Source organism: Pangasianodon hypophthalmus, chromosome 30 (assembly GCF_027358585.1).
Source record: "Pangasianodon hypophthalmus isolate fPanHyp1 chromosome 30, fPanHyp1.pri, whole genome shotgun sequence".
Lineage (NCBI taxonomy): Eukaryota > Metazoa > Chordata > Actinopteri > Siluriformes > Pangasiidae > Pangasianodon > Pangasianodon hypophthalmus.
In genome coordinates this window covers 12,123,213-12,142,740 of record NC_069739.1, presented here as the reverse complement: position 1 = coordinate 12,142,740, position 19,528 = coordinate 12,123,213, and the positions used below count along the sequence as shown (strand labels likewise).

Sequence of the window (19,528 nt, the reverse complement as noted above, 5' to 3'; positions counted from 1 at the left end):
TCAAAGATTATTGGTACTGTAGCCAAAGTTACTGCAGTTGCTTTCACGTCATTGCATTTCCACTGAACATACAGCTAATAATGCACACTTTGAACAAGGTCCCTAGTTAATGGCCAGAGCTGCTTGACATCCCATTATGAACATCTTGTGTGTTGAAAAACAGTTATACAATATAACACAAGTGAAAGGGTTAGTGTGTGTTCTGTTCATAAGCTATATACGGCTGATATTAACTATCTTCACCACAGTAACAGTAATCTTTTATTTTTCAAGGATAAGAATTTGTTTGCGTTTATTTTTAATATTCTTCAGTAGTGTCAATAAGTTAAGATTCAGTTAGTCCCTCTTTGTTTTTCCTATTATACTTACTGTTTATGTTAGCGAAAAGTCATCACATTTATTACAATTAATTTGATGATTTCAGGTTTGCAGGTTTGGTTAAAAAAAAAATTAAACCAAAAGAACTGAGGTTTGGATCATGCAGCATCTACCATCTAAAACCTAGTGCCTGCAACACTGAGCACACTCAGTCTCACAGCTCGATAGAAAATCCAGAAAGTCACAGCTGACAGCACTTTTTAGGCTTGAACTTTGTCTAAGAATCAGGCCAACCCAAGCTCTAATCAGAAATGATCAATCCAGTCCACCATTTTCACACGTTCTGTATCAACTCCCTTGCTGTGTTCTGGAGCTGATATAGGTGCATGGAATGCTGTTCAGAGATAAGACAGAACAAAACAAAACAAAACAAAACAAAAAAAAAAGGTTTTCTGGGCTTTTAAGAAAATGACAAGAAAACAGGCCATTCTCCAGCTTAACTGTGAAAAAAAATATATGGTTTGAAAAAGACCTTGAGAGTTTCTCTCCCCTATCAATCGCCAATCACGGGCGTCCGTGAGCTCGTGTATGCGGAAGTAGGCGGATAGCATTTTCCTCCAGGTGTGTTACGCCGCCCCCTGACGTTACATGAGCAGCAGTTCGAAAACAGGCAGTCGACTGGCCTCGGAAGGAAGCGCGTGATAGCCTTCGCCCTCCCTGGATGGTGGCTGTCGTGTGATAGAGGAGAGCTGTCTAAATTAGGAAGAAAATCAAGGAAAATCAAAGGGAAAAAAAAGACCAGTGATGAAAACAGAGCTCCAACCATTAACAATCATCAGTTATAACTTGGGGAAGAAAAAGTCATCCAGGTTCACAGGGAGAAACGGCAAGCCATTCACGACACAGCTTTCCACCAAGTGTACGTTTTCCCCCTGTAAGATGAGAGATTAAGGGAACGTTGTGCTGTATTGCTCTTTGTAGATTCAGGAATTTGACCTCACATTAAACAGCGTTTACTTCTGCAGTTCATGAGGGTTGCTGAAAGCTTCATAAACATTGGCTGCAAATTCTTTCACTTGTTCCGTCATTAAAAGATCCTGCAACATAAAAAAAAACAATAGTGAACATTAGCGATCATGCTATGCATTAGACGCCAGTATCATAGCAATATCAAAAATAACTGTCTGTTTATTAAGGTTTTCTTTCATCCAGGGCATTCTGAGAATTTCATCACTCATCCATGTTGCTTTAACAGTTCTGCTGCGTAGCAAACGGCAAAATCACTTCATTATAACCAGTTAAGGTGCCTGGACTTACCACTATCAGAAGAAAAGAATGTAATTCAAGCCAAGACTGGAGTTAAGGCTGTTTCTTCAAAACCAACCCAATGATAAGGAAATCTCACAGTGGAAAGGAAAGTGTGAAATCATCAATGTCTATCGTACCTGAACAAACTGACTGGGGACTTCACTGCATATCGAGTGAATCTGTCCATTGGCGATGGGAATTATTTTGGCGAGTGGGAGACTTACATGTAAGAGACTGGAAAAGAATGGAAAAAAAAACATTTTAATAATAACAAAAAAAGAATAAGAATAAATAAAGAAATGCACAAAAGCATAACTAATTCCTGACCTATCAGGTGTGCTGCTGGGGGTGGAGTCTCCTTGACGGGGGCAAAAAAACTCCGCCATGTTGTCAAGAAAACGGCTGAAGCCCCGATTCAGGCAAGCGCTGAGTATGGTACTGAAATCTGGGCTAAAATTATAAGATTCACAGCGCTCAGAGGCAGAAGCACACAGACAGCAATTAGACAAGTATTATATCACTACATGGTTAAATTAAAAATATAAAGGTTTTACATACTTCTCGAGCATGTCCCTGGTTTCGTTTAGTAGCTTTATTGTTGTGACGTCATTCTCGGTCAGACCGCAAGCCTGTACGTTGCAAAGACATGTATGCTAAAATGTGAACTTCACAGATGTGTGTATCTGATCAACAATATAACAGTCACTGTTTTCAGTAAACAAAAGGAAATGTTTGAGTTTGTGCTACCATCTCTGTTTCTACCACCCTGATTTACTAAAGAAAGAATAACACACTCCAGATCGTGTGGTTATACTAAAATAATGCACGAGGGGGGTGTGATACCACATGACGCGCAGTGGAGTGCCGTTACCCCCCAAAGTGCATAACAGACGACATGTCACACATTTTAACAGTTATAGCTAGATTTAATGTCGTTCCTGTTCTCGCTTACTTTATAGCTGCAATAAACAGTCATTCCCTCACCAGTATCTCTGTCTCCACCTCTCAAAAACCGCAGTTTGTTATTTTACCGAGAAACCAGAAAGCGTAAACTCCTCTGCCTTTCACTTGCTGGGAAACTTTGCAGAGCAGCGTGACTGTTCCACTCGAGACTCCATCATTTAACTCAATGTTAAATAAATGTCTCCTAACAAAAAAACCTCACTACATCATCAGTTATGTTTTTCTTTATTAAACAATAATCAATAATTAAATCTGTTCATTATTAGATTTAATTATAGATTTAATAGATTTAATTATATTTTATACAAATAAATCTAATAGAATTATAGATTTAATTTGTGGAGCCTTTGAATGAGAATGTATTAGAAGCAGCGCATTAGTATAAACCTCCTGTGTATAATCGCACCTCCAATGAGACGCGGTGAAAAACTCAAAGGTCACGATTGTGGAAAATAAAAGAGTGTATGTGTGAATGAAAAGCTTTTCAGAAGCTGATGTAAGACGTTGAAGAAACCAACTTGGCCGCAGTAATATTGTCACCTGAGCCCTAACCTAGATGAACTGACAGAAACCGACTTCAGCAAATCTTAAACCTGCTTTTCAGTCGTAATAATTTGTGCACGCTGAAGTCCCTGAAGTAAATTTCAGCATCCTGTAATCTGCATTTTCATGGAGAATGGCCCAAAATGATGTTTGCTGTGTCTGACATAAGTGTACAGAGTTCACACCAATTCTGACCCGACACTCCTCACGCCTGTGACTTACTACTGCAGGACTTAAACTTCAACACCAATAAAATGCTGCACTTCTATAAGTATACAGTACATGTTTTGCTACACTGCTATGATTCTAATTAGACTGCAAAAAAGGCAATTAATTTTGCCCCAAGTTTTATCAGAGTGACAGATTTTTTTTTTTTTATAACAGAGAATTTAAAAAATAATAATAATTCTCCCACGTGAGCTGTTTGCTGTACCTGATCAGCTAGCGTGTTCTCCTCATCAGGCATCATGTACCAGGACAGCGGTCTGAATTTGGACGAGCCAGAGTCTTCCTCCACTAGCTGTCTGATCTGAATTATGTGCTGCTCTAGCTCCTGCAGAGACAGACTCTGCTTCAAAGAGATCCTGAAAAGTGAGCGTTTATAATTATACAGTGCTTTGCATAAGTATTCACCTGCCTCTTACAACTCAGAACTGAAAGAAACTTAATTAAAACAGCACATAATATTGGAGTGGGAGTAAAAATAACAACAAAACAGTAGAAATTGCAGAAGTATTCACCCCTGTTTCTGGGAAACCAGTTGTTATTAGAAGTCACATACTCAGCTGAATGGATTTCACCTGCGTGTGATTAAAGTGTGATGTTATCTCAGTGTAAATACGCGTGTTCCTGGAAGGTTCCGGAGTTTGTTAGGGTGTTTTCACACTTCTGTCCGTTCAGACTTTGCTGGGAACGAGGAGCAGAAAGAGGTTTTACTGTAAACCTTTATTGTACGAGAAATATGCTTGTTTTTATGTCCAAAACAAGCATAGCACCCCCTGGTGGCCAATGTGAGTATGATTTTGATTGAGTGAGTAAGGGAACTACAATTTAAATTTCATGACCATAGCTCAGTGCTATCTCTATCAAATTCCTGTTGAAGGCTGACTGGCCAGTGACAGCCATGTTTTAGAAGTAACTGCATCATCATCAAAAATCCACTAAAAGATTAGTGCATAGATGCAGTGTACCACATCTCAACTTCATTGGATTTACAGTTCCCGAGACACCGTTATCTGACCTTAGCTCCTGCCATTCATGACCACAACCCAAACTTTGCATATGACCTCAGAATCTTGGCCTTTCAGATTTCATGCGAATCCAAAAAATTCATCATGGAGGAAATGAGTGGGTGTGGCCTAGCTGAATTCATCTGAACCCAAGGAATAAGAGAAAAAAGTTCACAAACTTTGGTTTCTCAAGATTTGGGCTAAAATGTAAACACTTGTGCTATAGCGCCACCGTCAGGCCACTTGTCACCATTAACGTTCCACATGACAAATAATTTGCTAAAATACAGCACCACAGACAGCAAATAGTCAATATATTACAATAATGCAGACTGATAGACAGCTAAATGTTCTACTGTAGCTCCAAATTAATCGTTTCCATAAATAAATACCTGAAACGTGAAATAGAACTAAAGTCGTATTGATATTCTGATGCTGCCATCTTGTGGTGTAATATTATATTACAGATCGTATGTATTAGTAACAGCTTAGTTTCCATAATTTCACACCTTTATGCTCAAGATAATGAGCTTCTAAAAGTGGAACTTGAAAAATATCTCCAACTGCAATAACAAAAACATCTCCAAAATATGAATAATCAGCTGTTTGCTTGATCTGTCTCAGCGTAACACGAACATATGCAGAAAGTTTCTGATCAACCGTGGACATTTCATCACTTATTTGTATTTGAACATTTCCTAGCTTAGCTCTAAGTGAACTTAACTTGTCATCTCCACATGCTTGATAAGGCAGTGTTGTTTTTTACCAACAGAAACAAACTAACACGGTTGAACATTTGATGTTGTTAGAATCACATGCGTCCATTAACGTTATGTAAAACGAGACCTCAAGCGCCATTTTAAAGCTTTACATCTCCTAAGTTACGTACGACAACATAGAGATGGTACATGAATATGCTTCTCAAGTTTTGTGACAGTAGCTCAATTCTAACCTTGTCATGATAGTCATGAAGACCAAGGAGCTATCAAAACAAGTCCAGGACAAAGTTCCAGAAACGTCACAATCAAGGTTTGGTGGAAGCAAAAATTTCAACTTTAAAATCCATTATTTAAAAAAAAAAAAAAAAACAGAATCCGGCTAGAGAAGGCCGTCCATGAAAAGAGAGTGGCCAGATAAGGAAGGCATTAGCCAGAGAAGCAACCAAAGGGCCAAGAGCGACACTGAAGGAGCTGGAGGGATCCACAGCTCAGATGGGAGAAGCTGTTTACAGGATAACTTCAGATCAGACACTCCATAAAGGTGGGCTCTTTATGCAAGAGTGGTGAGAAATTCAACTTTCTGGCCTTGGAACAACACACTAAGCCTGGTGGAAACCCAACACTGCTCATCAGCCTGAGAACACCATTCCCACAGTGAAGCATGGTGGTGATAGTATCATGTTCTGGGAATGCTTTTCAGCAGCAGAAACTGGGAAACTGCTTGTGGTTGAGGACATGACGGATGGAGCCAGATACAGGCTAATCCTAGAAGAAAACCCATTCCAGTGTGCAAATGGAGAAACTTCCAACAGGACTACGGCCCTAATCACACTGCCTAAGCTACACTGCAGTGGCTCAGGACCAACAACCTCAAAGTGTTAAATCAAACAGTAAAAATCCCAGTGAAGTCCATTTCAACTGCAGGTTCTAACACTCAAAAAATGTGGAAAGCTTCAAAGGGGTGAATACTTATGCAAGGCACTGTAGCTTTACATTCAGAGTACTTAACATGTGGTTTGTAATGCCAAAGAAAATGCTGAGAAAGTGCAAGCTTCTAGTTTCGCTGATCTTTACTGCATTTCAGAAGACACTGTGGAGTAAAAGGAGGAGTAGTCTGTAAAAGCCTTACGGTGCTAGGATTTCCTGCACTGCTTTCTTCACCACGGTTATCAGCTCAATCAGCCCTGCAGTCACAAACACAGCCAAACGATGACGGAAACAACAGAAACAGAAAGAACAGGCACGCTGATGGAACCAGGACATGACAGCTTCTCTTACCGTCTCCCAGAAGGTGCTGGATACTTGACAGATACTTCTGTTGGACTTCAGGAGGAGCCAAAGGCGTCTAAGAATCCAAATTTAAGACACAAAGAGCGCACGTCTATTAAATTCTTTAGTGGAATGAACAAGTCATTTTTACTGAAAAAAAAAAAACTAGAGAATTTACCGTTCCATTTTTAGTTACTGAGTTGTCCAGGTACAAGTAGCCACCGATTATATTGAGCTGAACACGAAGTAACACCACCAGCATGCAGGTACTATAAACAGCCACAATGCTTCGAGTAAAACCTAGTGGGCGAAGGCAAGCAATCGTATGATGAAACAATTACAAAAATTAATGCATTTATTCAGTATTTCATACAGGAGACTGAATTTAAACTTACTGATTGTCTTAAGATCCTCCCAAATCTCGATCTTGTTAGCTGGCCTAATAGAGACACTTCAGTCAGTCACAGTGTTAAAAAACGATGCTGTAACATGCATCACTTCATGGATTAGGATCAAGACCGGATTGAACTACTCATGTCCACGCATGACTGATTAAATCACAGACTGCTCGCGAGGAGAACTTCACTTCATGGATATGTTTATACTGAAATAGGTGTCGTGTTGCTGGTTGACGATGTATTTTCTCTGTTTGCGCTGACGTCACATGGACGCCACTGTTAACGCAGATGGCATCTAACCTCAAACATTAAAGATAACAGTCAGGATTTGCTGTTAGCTCCTAAAAAAAAAAAAAGAGCAAGAGCTTTTTTTTTCACTCACCACTTGACTTTCAGTGCGATATTAATGAGAAATCCAACGTAACAGTAGTGGAACGCAATGCGGCTGTAGGAATTGGTGACTGCGGTGATTCTGATTGGCTAAATACTGATCAGCGAGATGACATCATGAAGGCGTTGACAGCGGTATTAGTATGAAAGTTTATGAGTGTACAGAATAATGAATAAGGAATAATGTTAATTATAAAGATTAAGATGTAAGTTGCTCTGGGTGGATGCTGTTCGGTCACTGGGCCTCATTTATCAAATCTTTTAGTAAAGTTGTGTGTAAATGTTTGTGTAAGCCAAACTGAACCAAAACGACACTTCGTTCCAATGTATACAAGCTACAGTATATAGAGGAATGCAATAAAAACTCACTTGAACGTTTTCCTGAATTTACAGGATTTTCATAAAAACCAAATTTCCTGTTTGCAGACACACAGACGCTGCTCGCTTTAAACAGGCTCGATAAGCGTGACTGGATCACACGGAGTTCAAAAGCTAATCGCAGGCAGATCCAGACCGCGTCGAGCTGTTCCTCACCTGGACTTCAGCAGTGCCGTGAGACTCTCGGAGTTCAGGTGGTGTATGATCGCCTCTCTCAGGGTGGGGAGCAAGGACAACACTGCGGGTGAAAAGTGAAGCCAGGCGGATCTTTACAGAACGAAGGTTAAAGATAAAGCACTTTCTGGAGAAGACAGATAGAACAGCTGTGTGAAGTGAGTCTAACCCGTCATGTTACACGTCCTCTGGTTACTCTCGAAGTGGAACTGCCTCCGAGCCTGAGCGATGTACTCCGCCGTCTCACGCTCCTGCATCTCCTGGAGTTTTCTCTGGGCATACTTCCCGAGCAGGTACACACCTGGGGTGTAAGATCAGGAAATCTATTTACTTTTATATTACATGAGATACGCTAATCACCTTAATCAGATCAGAAGCCAGGATCTAAATGTGTCAGTCTCTCGTCATCAGCTATGAAAATAATAATAATAATAATAAAATACTCATCAACAAGACATCATTCTAAGCCGTATATAATTTGGTATTATTCCCTGAAAGCACAATGTAGTAAAAATGCCAATATCAGCTTAAGAGTCAATAAATAACACTCGATGTTTGGCGCACAGGTAAGCACATTTTGATGCCAATTTCTGACGTCACAACTACGTTAAACGTCACACTGCTTCATCACCTGAATGAAAGTTTGCTCTGATTTTGCATTACTAGCTGTGAGTTAGATTAAAGGGATTAAGGGAAGCTAGTAGCTAGTTCCAGAGCCACACACTACCCTAATAAATCCTGTCAAAGCCGAAACACTCCTCCAGCAGGTCGTTTTAATTTAATTTTATTTACAGTAGTATACGCTTTCTTAAAACAGCAGCTAGCTACATGTAACACTGAGCTTTTAGCCTAGCTAGCTAACTAGCTTTCCCCAGAGTGTGTGTGTGTGTGTGTGTGTGTGTGTTACCTCCAGCAAAAGCTCCAGCGAAAATAAACTTCTTTTTATGACGCTTGATGAAGTTCCATGTAGAAGATAACATGTTTTAAACAAACCCCAGCCCGGATCCTCAGAGCCGCTGAAGGTGAAGCGCAGGAGTAAGTTTGAGACAGAGCTAGCAGCTCTCACAGCACGAGCTGCAGATCACTGACCCGGCTGCCAGATCCCTCCAAATCCCTCCCTCTAAACACTGCTGTGCTGCGACTACACTCTAGGGTTTGGTGTTACAGGACAACATTAATAACCTCAGACAAACTGACGTCAGAGAGGCTATCACACCTGACTCACATCTGACTTATCACACCTGACTCACACCTGACTTATCACTCCTGACCTATGACTCCTGACCTATCACATGTGACTTATCACTCCTGACCTATCACATCTGACTTCTGTCTAGTGAATTAAAATCCAGTAATCTGCTCAACTAATCTCATAAACCAAACTAGCGCTAAAAAATTGAGACGTTTCTTCATTTCTCAGCCTCTGTGTGACCTAACAAGTATTTCACGCCTATTTCTGATATGTGGACATTATCCACTCCATAATAATCCGGCGTTCCCTCTGCCAATCTTCTGCAATCTGTCTTACAATAGAAGTGGTTCTGTACGTCACAGACACACTGTCTGCACTTCTATTACTTGCTATAATTTGGTGGCTCAGTGGTTATGGTTCTTGGGTTAGTGAGCAGAAGGTCAGGGGTTCAAGCCCCAATGCCTCCAAGCTGCTGCTGCTGCTGCTGTTGGAGGCCTGTAACCCTCTCTGCTCCATGGAGCTGTATCGCAGCTGACCCTGGACTCTGACCCCAACTTCCTAACAAGCTGAGATATGCAAAGAGAAGAATTTCACTGTACTGTATATGTGAAAAATAAAGGCTTTCTTAAAACAAGATTTTGGGTTCCAGTCGAAGATATTTAAACTAGCCCAATCTGGCAACCCAGCTGTTACCTGTCCTGTTAGCTCCTCCTTCACTGTAAATGTTCATAGCGTGAGTATGGGGCAGCGTGAATCCTGCCCCTATGGATGTCTGCTAGCACTTGTAGCAGTTTTGACCACTGGGTACAATAATAACTTTGTGGAAGCTAAATGGGGCAATAATTTTTGTAATTTAGGTAGATTTCCTCCCAAGTCTGAGTATTTTTTTAATCATTTTGTGATCTGGCACAATTGCAGAGCATATTTCAAACATTAAAAATTTTATATTCTAATTCCACTGAAATAAGCCACACACCAATTCCAGGAAAATGCCTTAAATTGTCCATAACCATGTTAAAATCTCTACCATATGGGTGTGATGGTCAGGGGTGCACATACTTTTGGCCATATCGTGTATGTAGAATAGCTATTTTCATATCTTTTTCTGATATTCCAGTGTATGTGATAAGGAGCTGTCTGGGTAGAGGTCATACTCAATATTGCAGTGTATATTAATGAAGAGATTACTAGAAATAAAGGTTTAGAAATAATCATACATTTATCTGCGGCTTCTTTAAGTCTTCTGTCTACAGAAGCACGGATGATGACGCAATATATGTGCGACGCGGACGGCGCTGTAATGTTTGGAGACTAGGCTCCTTGCTGTGTGTTTAACACTATAACTAGAAGTGTGTGCTAAGCTGCATTACATATTACATTGAAATATTAGTGTAATATGTAACGTGGGGTGTAATCTATTAAATATTTAAAAATGACTTAGTTCTTTTCAACTTGCAGTGTTTTTACTGCGCAGCTACTACAAACACTACAGCTTTTGCTTCATAAACCCGAGACATGCAGCATGCGCTTTCATTTCACGACAGGCTAGAAGGACATACCACTGACTTTCTGTAAACTCTTATTTATTTAATAATTCTTCAGAATATTTATACACTGTTTCGCGGTGAATGCTCAACTGTGCTGCAGTGATTAGCTTCCCCTGACTGGTCCGTCTTCTATTATGGTCCCCCAGTGGGAAAGCATCACATGCTTCTCGTTCCTCTTTCCTCTGTTCGCTCGCTCTGTATGAGCTCGAATTTAGTACTAGAAAGTCTTCTGTAATATATATTAACAACAGTAATTCTTCAGGATGCGAACAGACCATGCAGAAAACGCTGTGATGAGCAGGAGTTTCCTCCAGCCCTCAGACAGTGAGCTTCACAGCTGGATGGCCAGCGCCTTTAACATGGTACTGCTGTGCTGCTTATTACACTTTACTCCTAAACTATCACAAGATTTATTATTAAAACACAATGTTTCGTGTTTAACAGGCGAAAGAGGCTCTTGAAAGCGGCGAGGTGCCTGTTGGATGTCTTCTGGTGTACAACAATATGGTTTTAGGCAAAGGAAGGAATGAGGTGAATGAAACAAAAAATGTAAGTAATAAACAGAGCTCCTGTGTGCATTCTGTTATTCAGACATTATGATATTCACATAGTCTGTTATTCAGATATTCTACTATTCAGAATATGTTTTTCCCCAAGCCACTTGTGAAGTAATATTTATTAAAAACCTTTTGAGACAGCAGGATAAATTTCCTCTTTGGGACATTCACTGGCTCAAAACTACTGTTTATATGTACGTATATACATATATAGTGAGGTGAGATGATTGGCCACTTGCAGCACAAGGAGAGGAGAGTGAAGACTGATTTGCAAACTACAGATTAACAAAATAAAGTTCAGCTCTCATGTAAAGACTAGTAGCTGTCTATATAAAACTCGTTTGAGCACATTAAAGGAAAAGTCCTTGAGAACGACTCGCAGTCATTCTTATTAACGTCTGATCTTCACTGATGTCAGAGACTGATGCTGTAATGAATTCTGAGTTAACGTTTTTAAGTTGACGTCTGTTGGTCTAATTTAACTTTGGTTTCCTACGTTACCCACAATGCCGTTCGACTACCTGATGATAGTTATGCTGCATTTGACGTCCCAGCCTCCAACCAGAAAAAGCTAAAAAAAAAAAAAAAACATTTGCCGAGGTCTATGATGTCATTCCGTCCTGCCACTTATGATGTAAGTCGAATGCAGCATGAGCCCTTGCTTCATCCAAACCTAAAGCTGTTAGTGCAGCGGAGCTTTAATCCTTTAATCCAGCTCTCTCCCCTCCTTTTCTTGTACACTTTGCTCAAATAGATAAAGTTCTAACGCTTTAACACCAGCTAACTAGCCGAGCCAAGTCTCTGCCGTGCCTCAGTGCAGCTACGGCTGACAGTGTCCGGCTGTGATGGCAGCATGGCAGACGAATGCAGGTTTCTGACAGGAACAGGGAAAATACAACAACCACCAACAAATAAGCACCAGAGTCGATAAATACATTACAAATATTTCTACATAAACATATTTAATGTTTCAGGATGGAGTTTTCCATTAAGTATTGCTCCTGCTTGCACTTGAAAATGGCTTGACTGCAGTAGTGTTGGGGCAAATTTTACTCCTGAGCTCTACATTTATCCTGATTGACCTGCTTTTTAAATGAACAGTAAAAACTGGATTGAAAAGCGGTGCTGTGTTCGAGGTCCAGGCGTTAGAGAGTCACTGTCAGTGATTCTAGATATTTTGGTAAATGCAGTACACGGGCCAAAATGATCAATCCAGAGCATCTGTAATCAGTCTTAAAATAATATCTAAATTAAATTTGTTTACAAGATAGGACTTTCCAAGTGAATTGTACAGGCTTGCATTTAACTGAAACAATCCTGTGTCTGTTCTTTATTGCACAAGGCCACGCGTCATGCGGAAATGGTGGCACTGGACCAGGTGTTAGAATGGTGTTCTCACCGAGAGCTGGACCCAAAGGAGGTGTGCAAGCACACTGTCCTGTACGTGACCGTCGAACCGTGCATCTTGTGTGCAGCTGCACTGCGTCTGCTGAGTATCCTTTATTATTCTGTCTCCTGCTTATGATTTGTGATTGATTTTTTTCAGTCCTGATGTCTTTTCTCAGAGGACTTTGTTGCTTTGAGATCCTAGAACTGTATTTATCATATTCTGTTTTGCTCACATTCTTTCTACGTCTAACTGAAAATGCATAGTAACTATCATTTATGGTCAAGGATCTTCATCTATCTCTCACTATTATGGATACACGCTGATATACAGCGTTATATTCCATCCACAAGAAGAGCCGTTGGTCTGGATGTTAAAACTACACTATGTGTAATTATTTACAAATCTGTTTATATTCAGCACAGAAAGTATCAAAAGTTATAGAATTAAAATTTTCATGGTATGATAAGCTAGTCTAAAAAGATCAAGGTTATCACAGTGTCACAGTATTACACAACCATTTAAAAAACACACGCTCAATCATATGGATGATTTAAAATATTAAAGTCGTCTGTGTTTTATTGTCGTTTACCGAAAGATATTTTTCAGAACAACATGTCCATAAAATCTCTAACATTGTCAGTATTGATCACACTGTCATCATAAAATGAAATTGCGAGTGGCTGCAAGCAGTGTCTCCAAAACCAAGATTAGGGAGCCATGTGCTCTTAGTTCTTTGTTGTCATGTTTAAGAAACTACAGTTACTTTAATGCCAGATATTAATGAACAAAAGGGACATGAAGTCTTCGTCCTTGACGCAGACGTAGATGTCCCACTGGTTGTGTACGGGTGTAAGAATGAAAGATTTGGGGGCTGCGGTTCAGTGCTGGACATCTCATCAGGTGATCTTCCCCACACTGGAACATCCTTCAAGGTAACAAATCTTTTAAAAAAAATCTTTGTACAATGTGCAGGGGTTCGTTTCACTTTCCTTCTTTTTTTAATCACAAGATTTTTCTTGATCTTGTGAGAATCTTGTGATAGTGATATTTGAAACAGTGCTGAAGTGACTTGAAGGTACATTTAAAACAGGAAGTGAAGTGAAGTGAAGTGACTTGAAGGTACATTTAAAACAGGAAACCTGAAACAGTAACCAAAAATAAAGGCCAAAACTTTGTTTGGAAATTAGCAAATGCTAATATATATGTATTTAATAGATAGTGTTACAAGTTGCAGACGTACAGTTGAGGCCGAAAGTTTACATACATGTAAGCTAAAGAGATTTAAACTCAAACTCCACACATTTCATGCTACCATACATTCCTATAAGAAGTCATTTCAGAATAATAGTTAAGAAAGAGATTTATTTCAGCTTTTATTTTCTACATCAGCGTTTCAGTAGGTCAGAAGTTTCCTTACACTTTGTAACTTTGGTGCTGTTGCCTTATAATCACTTGAACTTGAACCAAACTCTTGTTGTAGCCTTTCACGAGCTTCTCGCAGTACATTGCTGAATTTTTTGCTCCTTCCTCCTGACAGAACCGGTGTATCTCCAGCAGGTTTGTGGGCCTCCTCATTCAGACGCACTTTATCAGTTCAGTCCACACAGTTTCTGTGGGGTTCAGGTCAGGGCTTTGTGATGGTCACTCCAGTACTTTCACTGTGTTGTCTTTTGTTACGACTTTGGAGGTCTGTTTGTCCTGCTAGAAGACCCAGTTGCTAACAAGTTTCAACTTTCTGGCTGATGTCTTGAGATGTTTCTTCAGTATTTCTAGATAATCCTCCTTCCTCAACTGCACCAGTACCTTTTCCAACAAAACACCCCCACAGCACGATGCTGCCACCACCATGCTTCACAGTCAGGATGCAGTTCTCCAGATTAAAAGCCTTACCCTTTTTCCTTCATCTGACTGCTCCTCCAAAAGGCTGCTGATCATCTGCAAACTTCATTCTGGCTTTTTTTATGCCAGTCTTGGAGAAAGAGCGTCTTTCCTGAGCGTTAGTCTTTCAGGCTATAGCGATGTAAGACTCTCTTAATAGTGGATGCACTTACTTTGGTACCTGATACCTCAGCTTTGTTGTTGTCTTGGGGTTCAGTTGAACCTTTCAGACCAAAGTTTGTTCATCCCTGGGAGTTAATTTGTGCCTCTTCCTGAATGATGCAGTGAAGCTCAGTGCAGCAAACCCCTAAACTCAATTCACTTTAATTTGCATAGAGCTTTTAACAGTGCACATTGTCACAAAGCAGCTTTACAGAAATTTATAAAATCAGGATATAAATTTTAAATTTAATAAATGACTTGCCCAAGAACAAATGTATGGTAACTTGCACAACTGAATATAAATACAGCAACTATGTGCTCTGTAGGAAATATCTGAGTAGATGTTTTTGCTTTGGTCCTGACTGACTTAATTTATATTTATATTTTATATTTACTATGAACTATTCAGTCATTGCCTGAGCTTCATGAGCTCATGAGCTTCTGCCTGAGTAATGTGTGGCAAGTTTAAATCAAACACTCTTGAGAAACTGTTTAGCTGCCTACGTTATCGTAGAGTCAGATTCTGTTAATCTGACCTTAACTAATATAAGAACAACATGGATTTACTTTCCATTTTACTTTATTATAGTGTATACCCGGTCACAGAGCGGAGGAGGCTGTCGAGATGCTGAAGACATTTTACAAGCAGGAGAATCCTAATGGTGAGATTGTCCTTCCTGTCATTTAGCCCTCATTATAGCTTCAGGACCTAATGTAAGGAAGGATGCTGTCATTCCGTCAGTAACTTATTTAATATTTTCCTCCTTTTACATCATTCTGTCCTCGTTACAGTGGTGAAGCCTAAAGTAAGGAAAGAAGGCGTCAGTCCAGCAGGGGGCACTATCACCACGCACACAGAAACAGCACCACACGAGGATGACGGAAAAATGGCTGCTTCAGACTGAAATGGAAAAATAAAACCCACATTTCCTTCCCTCCAACTGAAGTCAGGTTGACAGACTGCACCAGTATGTTTTTTAAAATGCCTTTCGTCTTTATCATTTTTTTCTGAAAACTGTTTTTTTTTTTTCCCACGGCCAGGACAATTCCACTTCCTCCTCCTTTCCTGTCTGTCCTTATAGAAGCCAGAGCCATATCCTATAAGGGGGAAACATGCCTGAGCTTCCTCATCAGCTGTTATGCAAATCTGAAAACAGCACCTCAATATCATCAAAAGGTTTTTATGCCTGCTGAGGTGGAAGTCAACATGTCAGTAAGGAGCAGATGATGCACAATCCCGTCTCTCCACAATCCCGTCTCTCCACGGCTGTGTCTCAAACCACACAGTAATGTCGATCTGTTGAAGCTCCAGAATATTCAAACATGAAGCAATGTAAACACACAGATCCCAGTTTTCTTTTGAAACGATGCAGAGATCCACTTAAAATTGGTGTTCAGTCAGTTCAGTTTTACACACACATTGGTTTTTGTTGACGTATTTTTGTGATTTACGTTGTGTACTTCAGCACTCAGGATTTGATGTCATTAATGTACTACAAAGACACTTGGTTTAAAAAGCTTCATCATTAGCAGAGATGAAGGTGTTAAGTTAAATGTTAATGTTACTGGTAACATGTCTGTCTGCCATATCATGGGTTATTCAAAGATCTTTCAGGCAGAAAGTGAATGTGATATTTATATGATAAATGACAAAGATGTGATCACTCACAGTGGTTTTTTTTTTTTTTATTTTATTTTTTATTCAGAGACATCTTGTTAACAAGAAAAATGACAATCTTAGGGCTCAAAGAACAGTAGAAGAGCGTGAACTTTGTTGAAACTACTGCAGACTTTGTTTGCACCAATCGCAGTTTCATGACCAGAAGTGAGAAAGAACATGGCATGATAAACCAAACCTAAAGCTGCCTACGCGTCTCCAGCAAGACAGCCGCTCTGTTTTATTCATAAATAATGAGCTTGCACGAAACGGAAATATTTTTTAAAATACCACTTGCGGGTGGTTGTGCAGTTGTCATTGTGCACTTTACAAATTTGTCCGTTTAGTACATTTCCAAAAATGGAAGAAATTGTTTTAAGCAGAATCTTGCTTTGTTAATGATAATGATTAAATCGGTGCTTTTTTCGTGGCGCTGTGTTTTTATGTCTACTCTGTCCACCGTTGATGACTCAAACATTCACAGTACTCTTGGTCACTAACAAATTTCTGCCTCTGTTTTAACAGCTTTTGGTAATTTCCTCAGATCTGATCACATGCTGCATTCTATCTATGGAAATAAAGCATGAAGTTAGCTCTGTTTGTCTGTGTAGGCTTCAGAGTACTATCTTTCTAACCAGTATAAATAGTACATGAAGGAAAAAGCCGGGGAGTCGGTACAGTGTTGAGGAAGTAAAAATTGCAGTGCAGTACACAAAGTTTCCAGAGAAACAGGACGTTTTGAACAAAAGTCCTTTGTCAGCTGTGCAAGTAAAGTGCCTCTGAGGCTGTGGTGAAATCAGAAGATATTCCAAATGCTTGATGGTTCTTTTCTAACCATTTTTGCTGACATGATTTAGGTCCCCTTGGATGGAACGGTCATTGCAAATCACCTTTATCCTTTATCAGTACCATCATCAAAACTGAGGGAATATCTTTTGAAAGAATACAGTATATGCATCAAAGATGCCCTCAAAAATACATAGAAAGTATCATCTACGAAGAGCAGTAATAAACTAAACAAAGTCAGTATTTGGAGTGACTCGAGTTCTTCCACTCCAACCTTCACACACCATGTCTTCATGGAGCTCGCTTTGTGCACTGGGGCATTGTCATGCTGGAACAGGTTTGGGCCTCTTAGTTCCAGTGAATGGAAACTGTAATGCTACAGCACACAAACACATTCTGTACAATTGTGTGGTTTAAACTTTGTGGCAACAGTTTGGTGAAGAAGCTCATATGGGTGTGATGGTCAGGGGTGCACATACTTACACCACAGACATATCAGTGATGGTTAAAGTCACTGGGTTACTGATCAGAAGGTTGGGTTTCAAGCCTTAGCATTGCCAACGTGCCACTGTTGGGCCCTCGAGAGAGCCCCTTAACCCTCTGTGCTGTGTCATGGCTGACCCTCTGCTCTAACCCCTGCTTTCTAACAAATTGGAATATGTGAAGGACAGAATTTCACTGTACTATATATGTGACAAATAAAGGCTTCTTCTGCTTTTGGCAATATAGTGTACTTTCTTTGAGATTCTAGTCTGTGTTCACATGATTGCATTGCGTAATTGCTGCAGACTTGTCATGTTGCACATTCATGCTGTGGATCTCCTTTTCCACCTCATCCCAATCTGATTCAGATCTGCAGAGGCTGAGAACAGAACTGAACTCACTGTCATGTTCATGGAACCAGTGTGAGATGACTTGAGCTTCGTGACATTGTCGTGGTGCAAATAGTCATTACATGATGGGTAAATTGTGGCAATAAAGTGATATATGTGGTATTCATACAATGCTAGATTGGTATTAAGGGGCCCAGTGTGTGCCAAGCAAACATTCCCCACACCATTACACTACCTCCACCACCACCAACAACAACAACAACAACAACCTGAACGGTTGACGTAAGATTCATGCTGCATCTGCGTCTCACAAGATTCATCAGAACTGACTATATTTTTCCAATCTTCAGCTCTCCAGCCTGGCTTCTGCTGTTCTAGCCCATCCACCTTACCTGTGTTTGGTGAGTTGTGCATTCTGAGATGCTTTTCTGCTCGCCACGGTTGGTGTAATCCGGTCTGGCCATTCTCCTCTGACCTCTCAAATCAGCAAGACGTTTCCTCCAGCAGACTTGCTGCTCACAACGGAGAATGTCGTGCATGAGAATCCCAGGATTTTCATTTTCTGAAAAACTCAAACCAGCCTGTTTGGAACTAATGACAATTCCACAGTCAAAGCTACTGAGATCACGTTTTTCCCCCATTCTGATGTGTGAACATTAACTGAAGCTCTTGACCTGTATCTGCATGATTTTATGTTCCGTAGCTGTTTATTAATTAATGAGCAGGTGTACAGGAGTTGATATTAAATAAAGTTTGGGGTTATGGACGTATTGCCAAGTAGTGTATTACAGTATTACAGGAAGAAGAAACAAATAAACAGGTATCGCATAAATAAAGAACTTCCGACCTGAGCTCAGGTTAGTGTCTGTGTGGAGTTTTGCGTGTTCTCTCTGTGTCTGTAAGGTGTTTCTCTGGTTTCCTTCCACCTCCCAAAAACAGGTGGATTGGTGACTATAAATTTCTCCTAGGAGTAAATAAGTTTTTGAACATGTGTGTGTGTGTGTGTGTGCGCATGGTGCCCTGTAATGGACTGGCTTTCCATCCAGGGTGTACTCCCACCTTGTCTCCAGTGTTCCAGGGTTAAGCTCTAGATCCACCGTGACCAGGATAAAACAGGTACTGAAAGTGAATAAATGAATGAATGAAAGACATTATATCTGAAGTACAAAAGTCAGTTTGACTAAACAATGAATGATGAATACATGCCAAGCATTATAAATGACAAAAGTAATACTGGTAATAGAGGGGACATGACCTCAAGTCAACCAGTCTAACGGTGCTAAAATAGGTGTAGTGTGCTACCTCTCACAGGTGGGAGTGTTTGAAAACTTTGCTCTCTCACACACGTCAGATTTTATTATTACTATGCTAATTCATGCGAGAGAACCCTTCAGATCACGTTCAGTTTGTCACCTCTGCACGAGGGAGCAATGGTGTTAATGAGAAGACTATGAGGTGTTGTTCTGCATTTGATGTGCTGATGGAGAGCGCCCACACACACACACACACACACACACACCCTGGACTTGAAACGTACATAAACATTTCCTAAGAACACTCAGACAGGATGCGGGCCTAGTGGACGTAATTAGTACAAAGTGAGAAGTTACAACACTGTTCCTTCTTTAAATATATTTAAATCACTTACTGGAGCTCTGGATTTTTTTGGAAACATGAGCTGAGAGGATGATAAAACAGGATTGGGAGAGGGTGAAGATTTTGACAGTCTTGTTTTGGGATGTCAAGAGTTAGCACCTCATTTTAACAGTTGGAGCTGTTTTCTCTCCTCTTCTGCAGTTTGACAGACGTTACTAAACTGCACTATGGTGACTTACTC

At 40.2% G+C, this 19,528-nt stretch overlaps 2 protein-coding genes across 4 annotated transcripts; one reads left to right on the top strand and one right to left on the bottom strand.

The window, feature by feature from the left end:
- Nucleotides 1-247: 247 nt before the first annotated feature.
- On the bottom strand, nucleotides 248-8,877 carry pex3 (peroxisomal biogenesis factor 3). Of its 2 annotated transcripts, none has more exons than XM_026917443.3 (13): nucleotides 8,597-8,877; nucleotides 7,859-7,990; nucleotides 7,672-7,753; nucleotides 6,745-6,788; nucleotides 6,528-6,649; nucleotides 6,359-6,425; nucleotides 6,210-6,264; nucleotides 3,566-3,716; nucleotides 2,185-2,255; nucleotides 1,954-2,076; nucleotides 1,764-1,860; nucleotides 1,336-1,415; nucleotides 248-1,250 (listed from the first exon to the last, which is right to left on the bottom strand). In XM_026917443.3, the coding sequence occupies exons 1-13, from the start codon at nucleotides 8,667-8,669 to the stop codon at nucleotides 1,214-1,216; spliced, it is 1,134 nt and encodes a 377-aa protein (XP_026773244.3). In that variant the 5' UTR covers nucleotides 8,670-8,877; the 3' UTR covers nucleotides 248-1,213. The 2 variants fall into 2 exon arrangements, with proteins under 2 accessions (XP_026773244.3, XP_026773246.3); XM_026917445.3 differs by having other exon boundaries at nucleotides 1,320-1,415; nucleotides 8,597-8,875.
- A 1,317-nt stretch (nucleotides 8,878-10,194) lies between these two features.
- adat2 (adenosine deaminase tRNA specific 2) lies at nucleotides 10,195-16,664 on the top strand. Of its 2 annotated transcripts, none has more exons than XM_053231823.1 (7): nucleotides 10,195-10,790; nucleotides 10,873-10,977; nucleotides 12,328-12,478; nucleotides 13,201-13,307; nucleotides 15,005-15,077; nucleotides 15,208-15,361; nucleotides 15,457-16,664. In XM_053231823.1, the coding sequence occupies exons 1-6, from the start codon at nucleotides 10,692-10,694 to the stop codon at nucleotides 15,318-15,320; spliced, it is 648 nt and encodes a 215-aa protein (XP_053087798.1). In that variant the 5' UTR covers nucleotides 10,195-10,691; the 3' UTR covers nucleotides 15,321-15,361; nucleotides 15,457-16,664. The 2 variants fall into 2 exon arrangements, with proteins under 2 accessions (XP_053087798.1, XP_053087797.1); XM_053231822.1 differs by having other exon boundaries at nucleotides 10,196-10,790; nucleotides 15,208-15,366.
- The last annotated feature ends 2,864 nt before the right edge of the window (nucleotides 16,665-19,528 follow it).

Excerpts from the sequence above, each read along its gene's own strand:
- pex3 (XM_026917443.3), bottom strand. The coding sequence starts at position 8,669 with ATGTTATCTTCTACATGGAACTTCATCAAGCGTCATAAAAAGAAGTTT. Across the intron at positions 1,861-1,953 it reads CCCAGCAGCACACCTGATAG|TCTCTTACATGTAAGTCTCC; the intron begins GTCAGGAATTAG and ends ATTCTTTTCCAG. Across the intron at positions 1,251-1,335 it reads AACCCTCATGAACTGCAGAA|GGGGAAAACGTACACTTGGT; the intron begins GTAAACGCTGTT and ends CTCATCTTACAG.
- adat2 (XM_053231823.1), top strand. The coding sequence starts at position 10,692 with ATGCGAACAGACCATGCAGAAAACGCTGTGATGAGCAGGAGTTTCCTC. Across the intron at positions 10,978-12,327 it reads AGGTGAATGAAACAAAAAAT|GCCACGCGTCATGCGGAAAT; the intron begins GTAAGTAATAAA and ends TTATTGCACAAG. Across the intron at positions 13,308-15,004 it reads ACACTGGAACATCCTTCAAG|TGTATACCCGGTCACAGAGC; the intron begins GTAACAAATCTT and ends ACTTTATTATAG.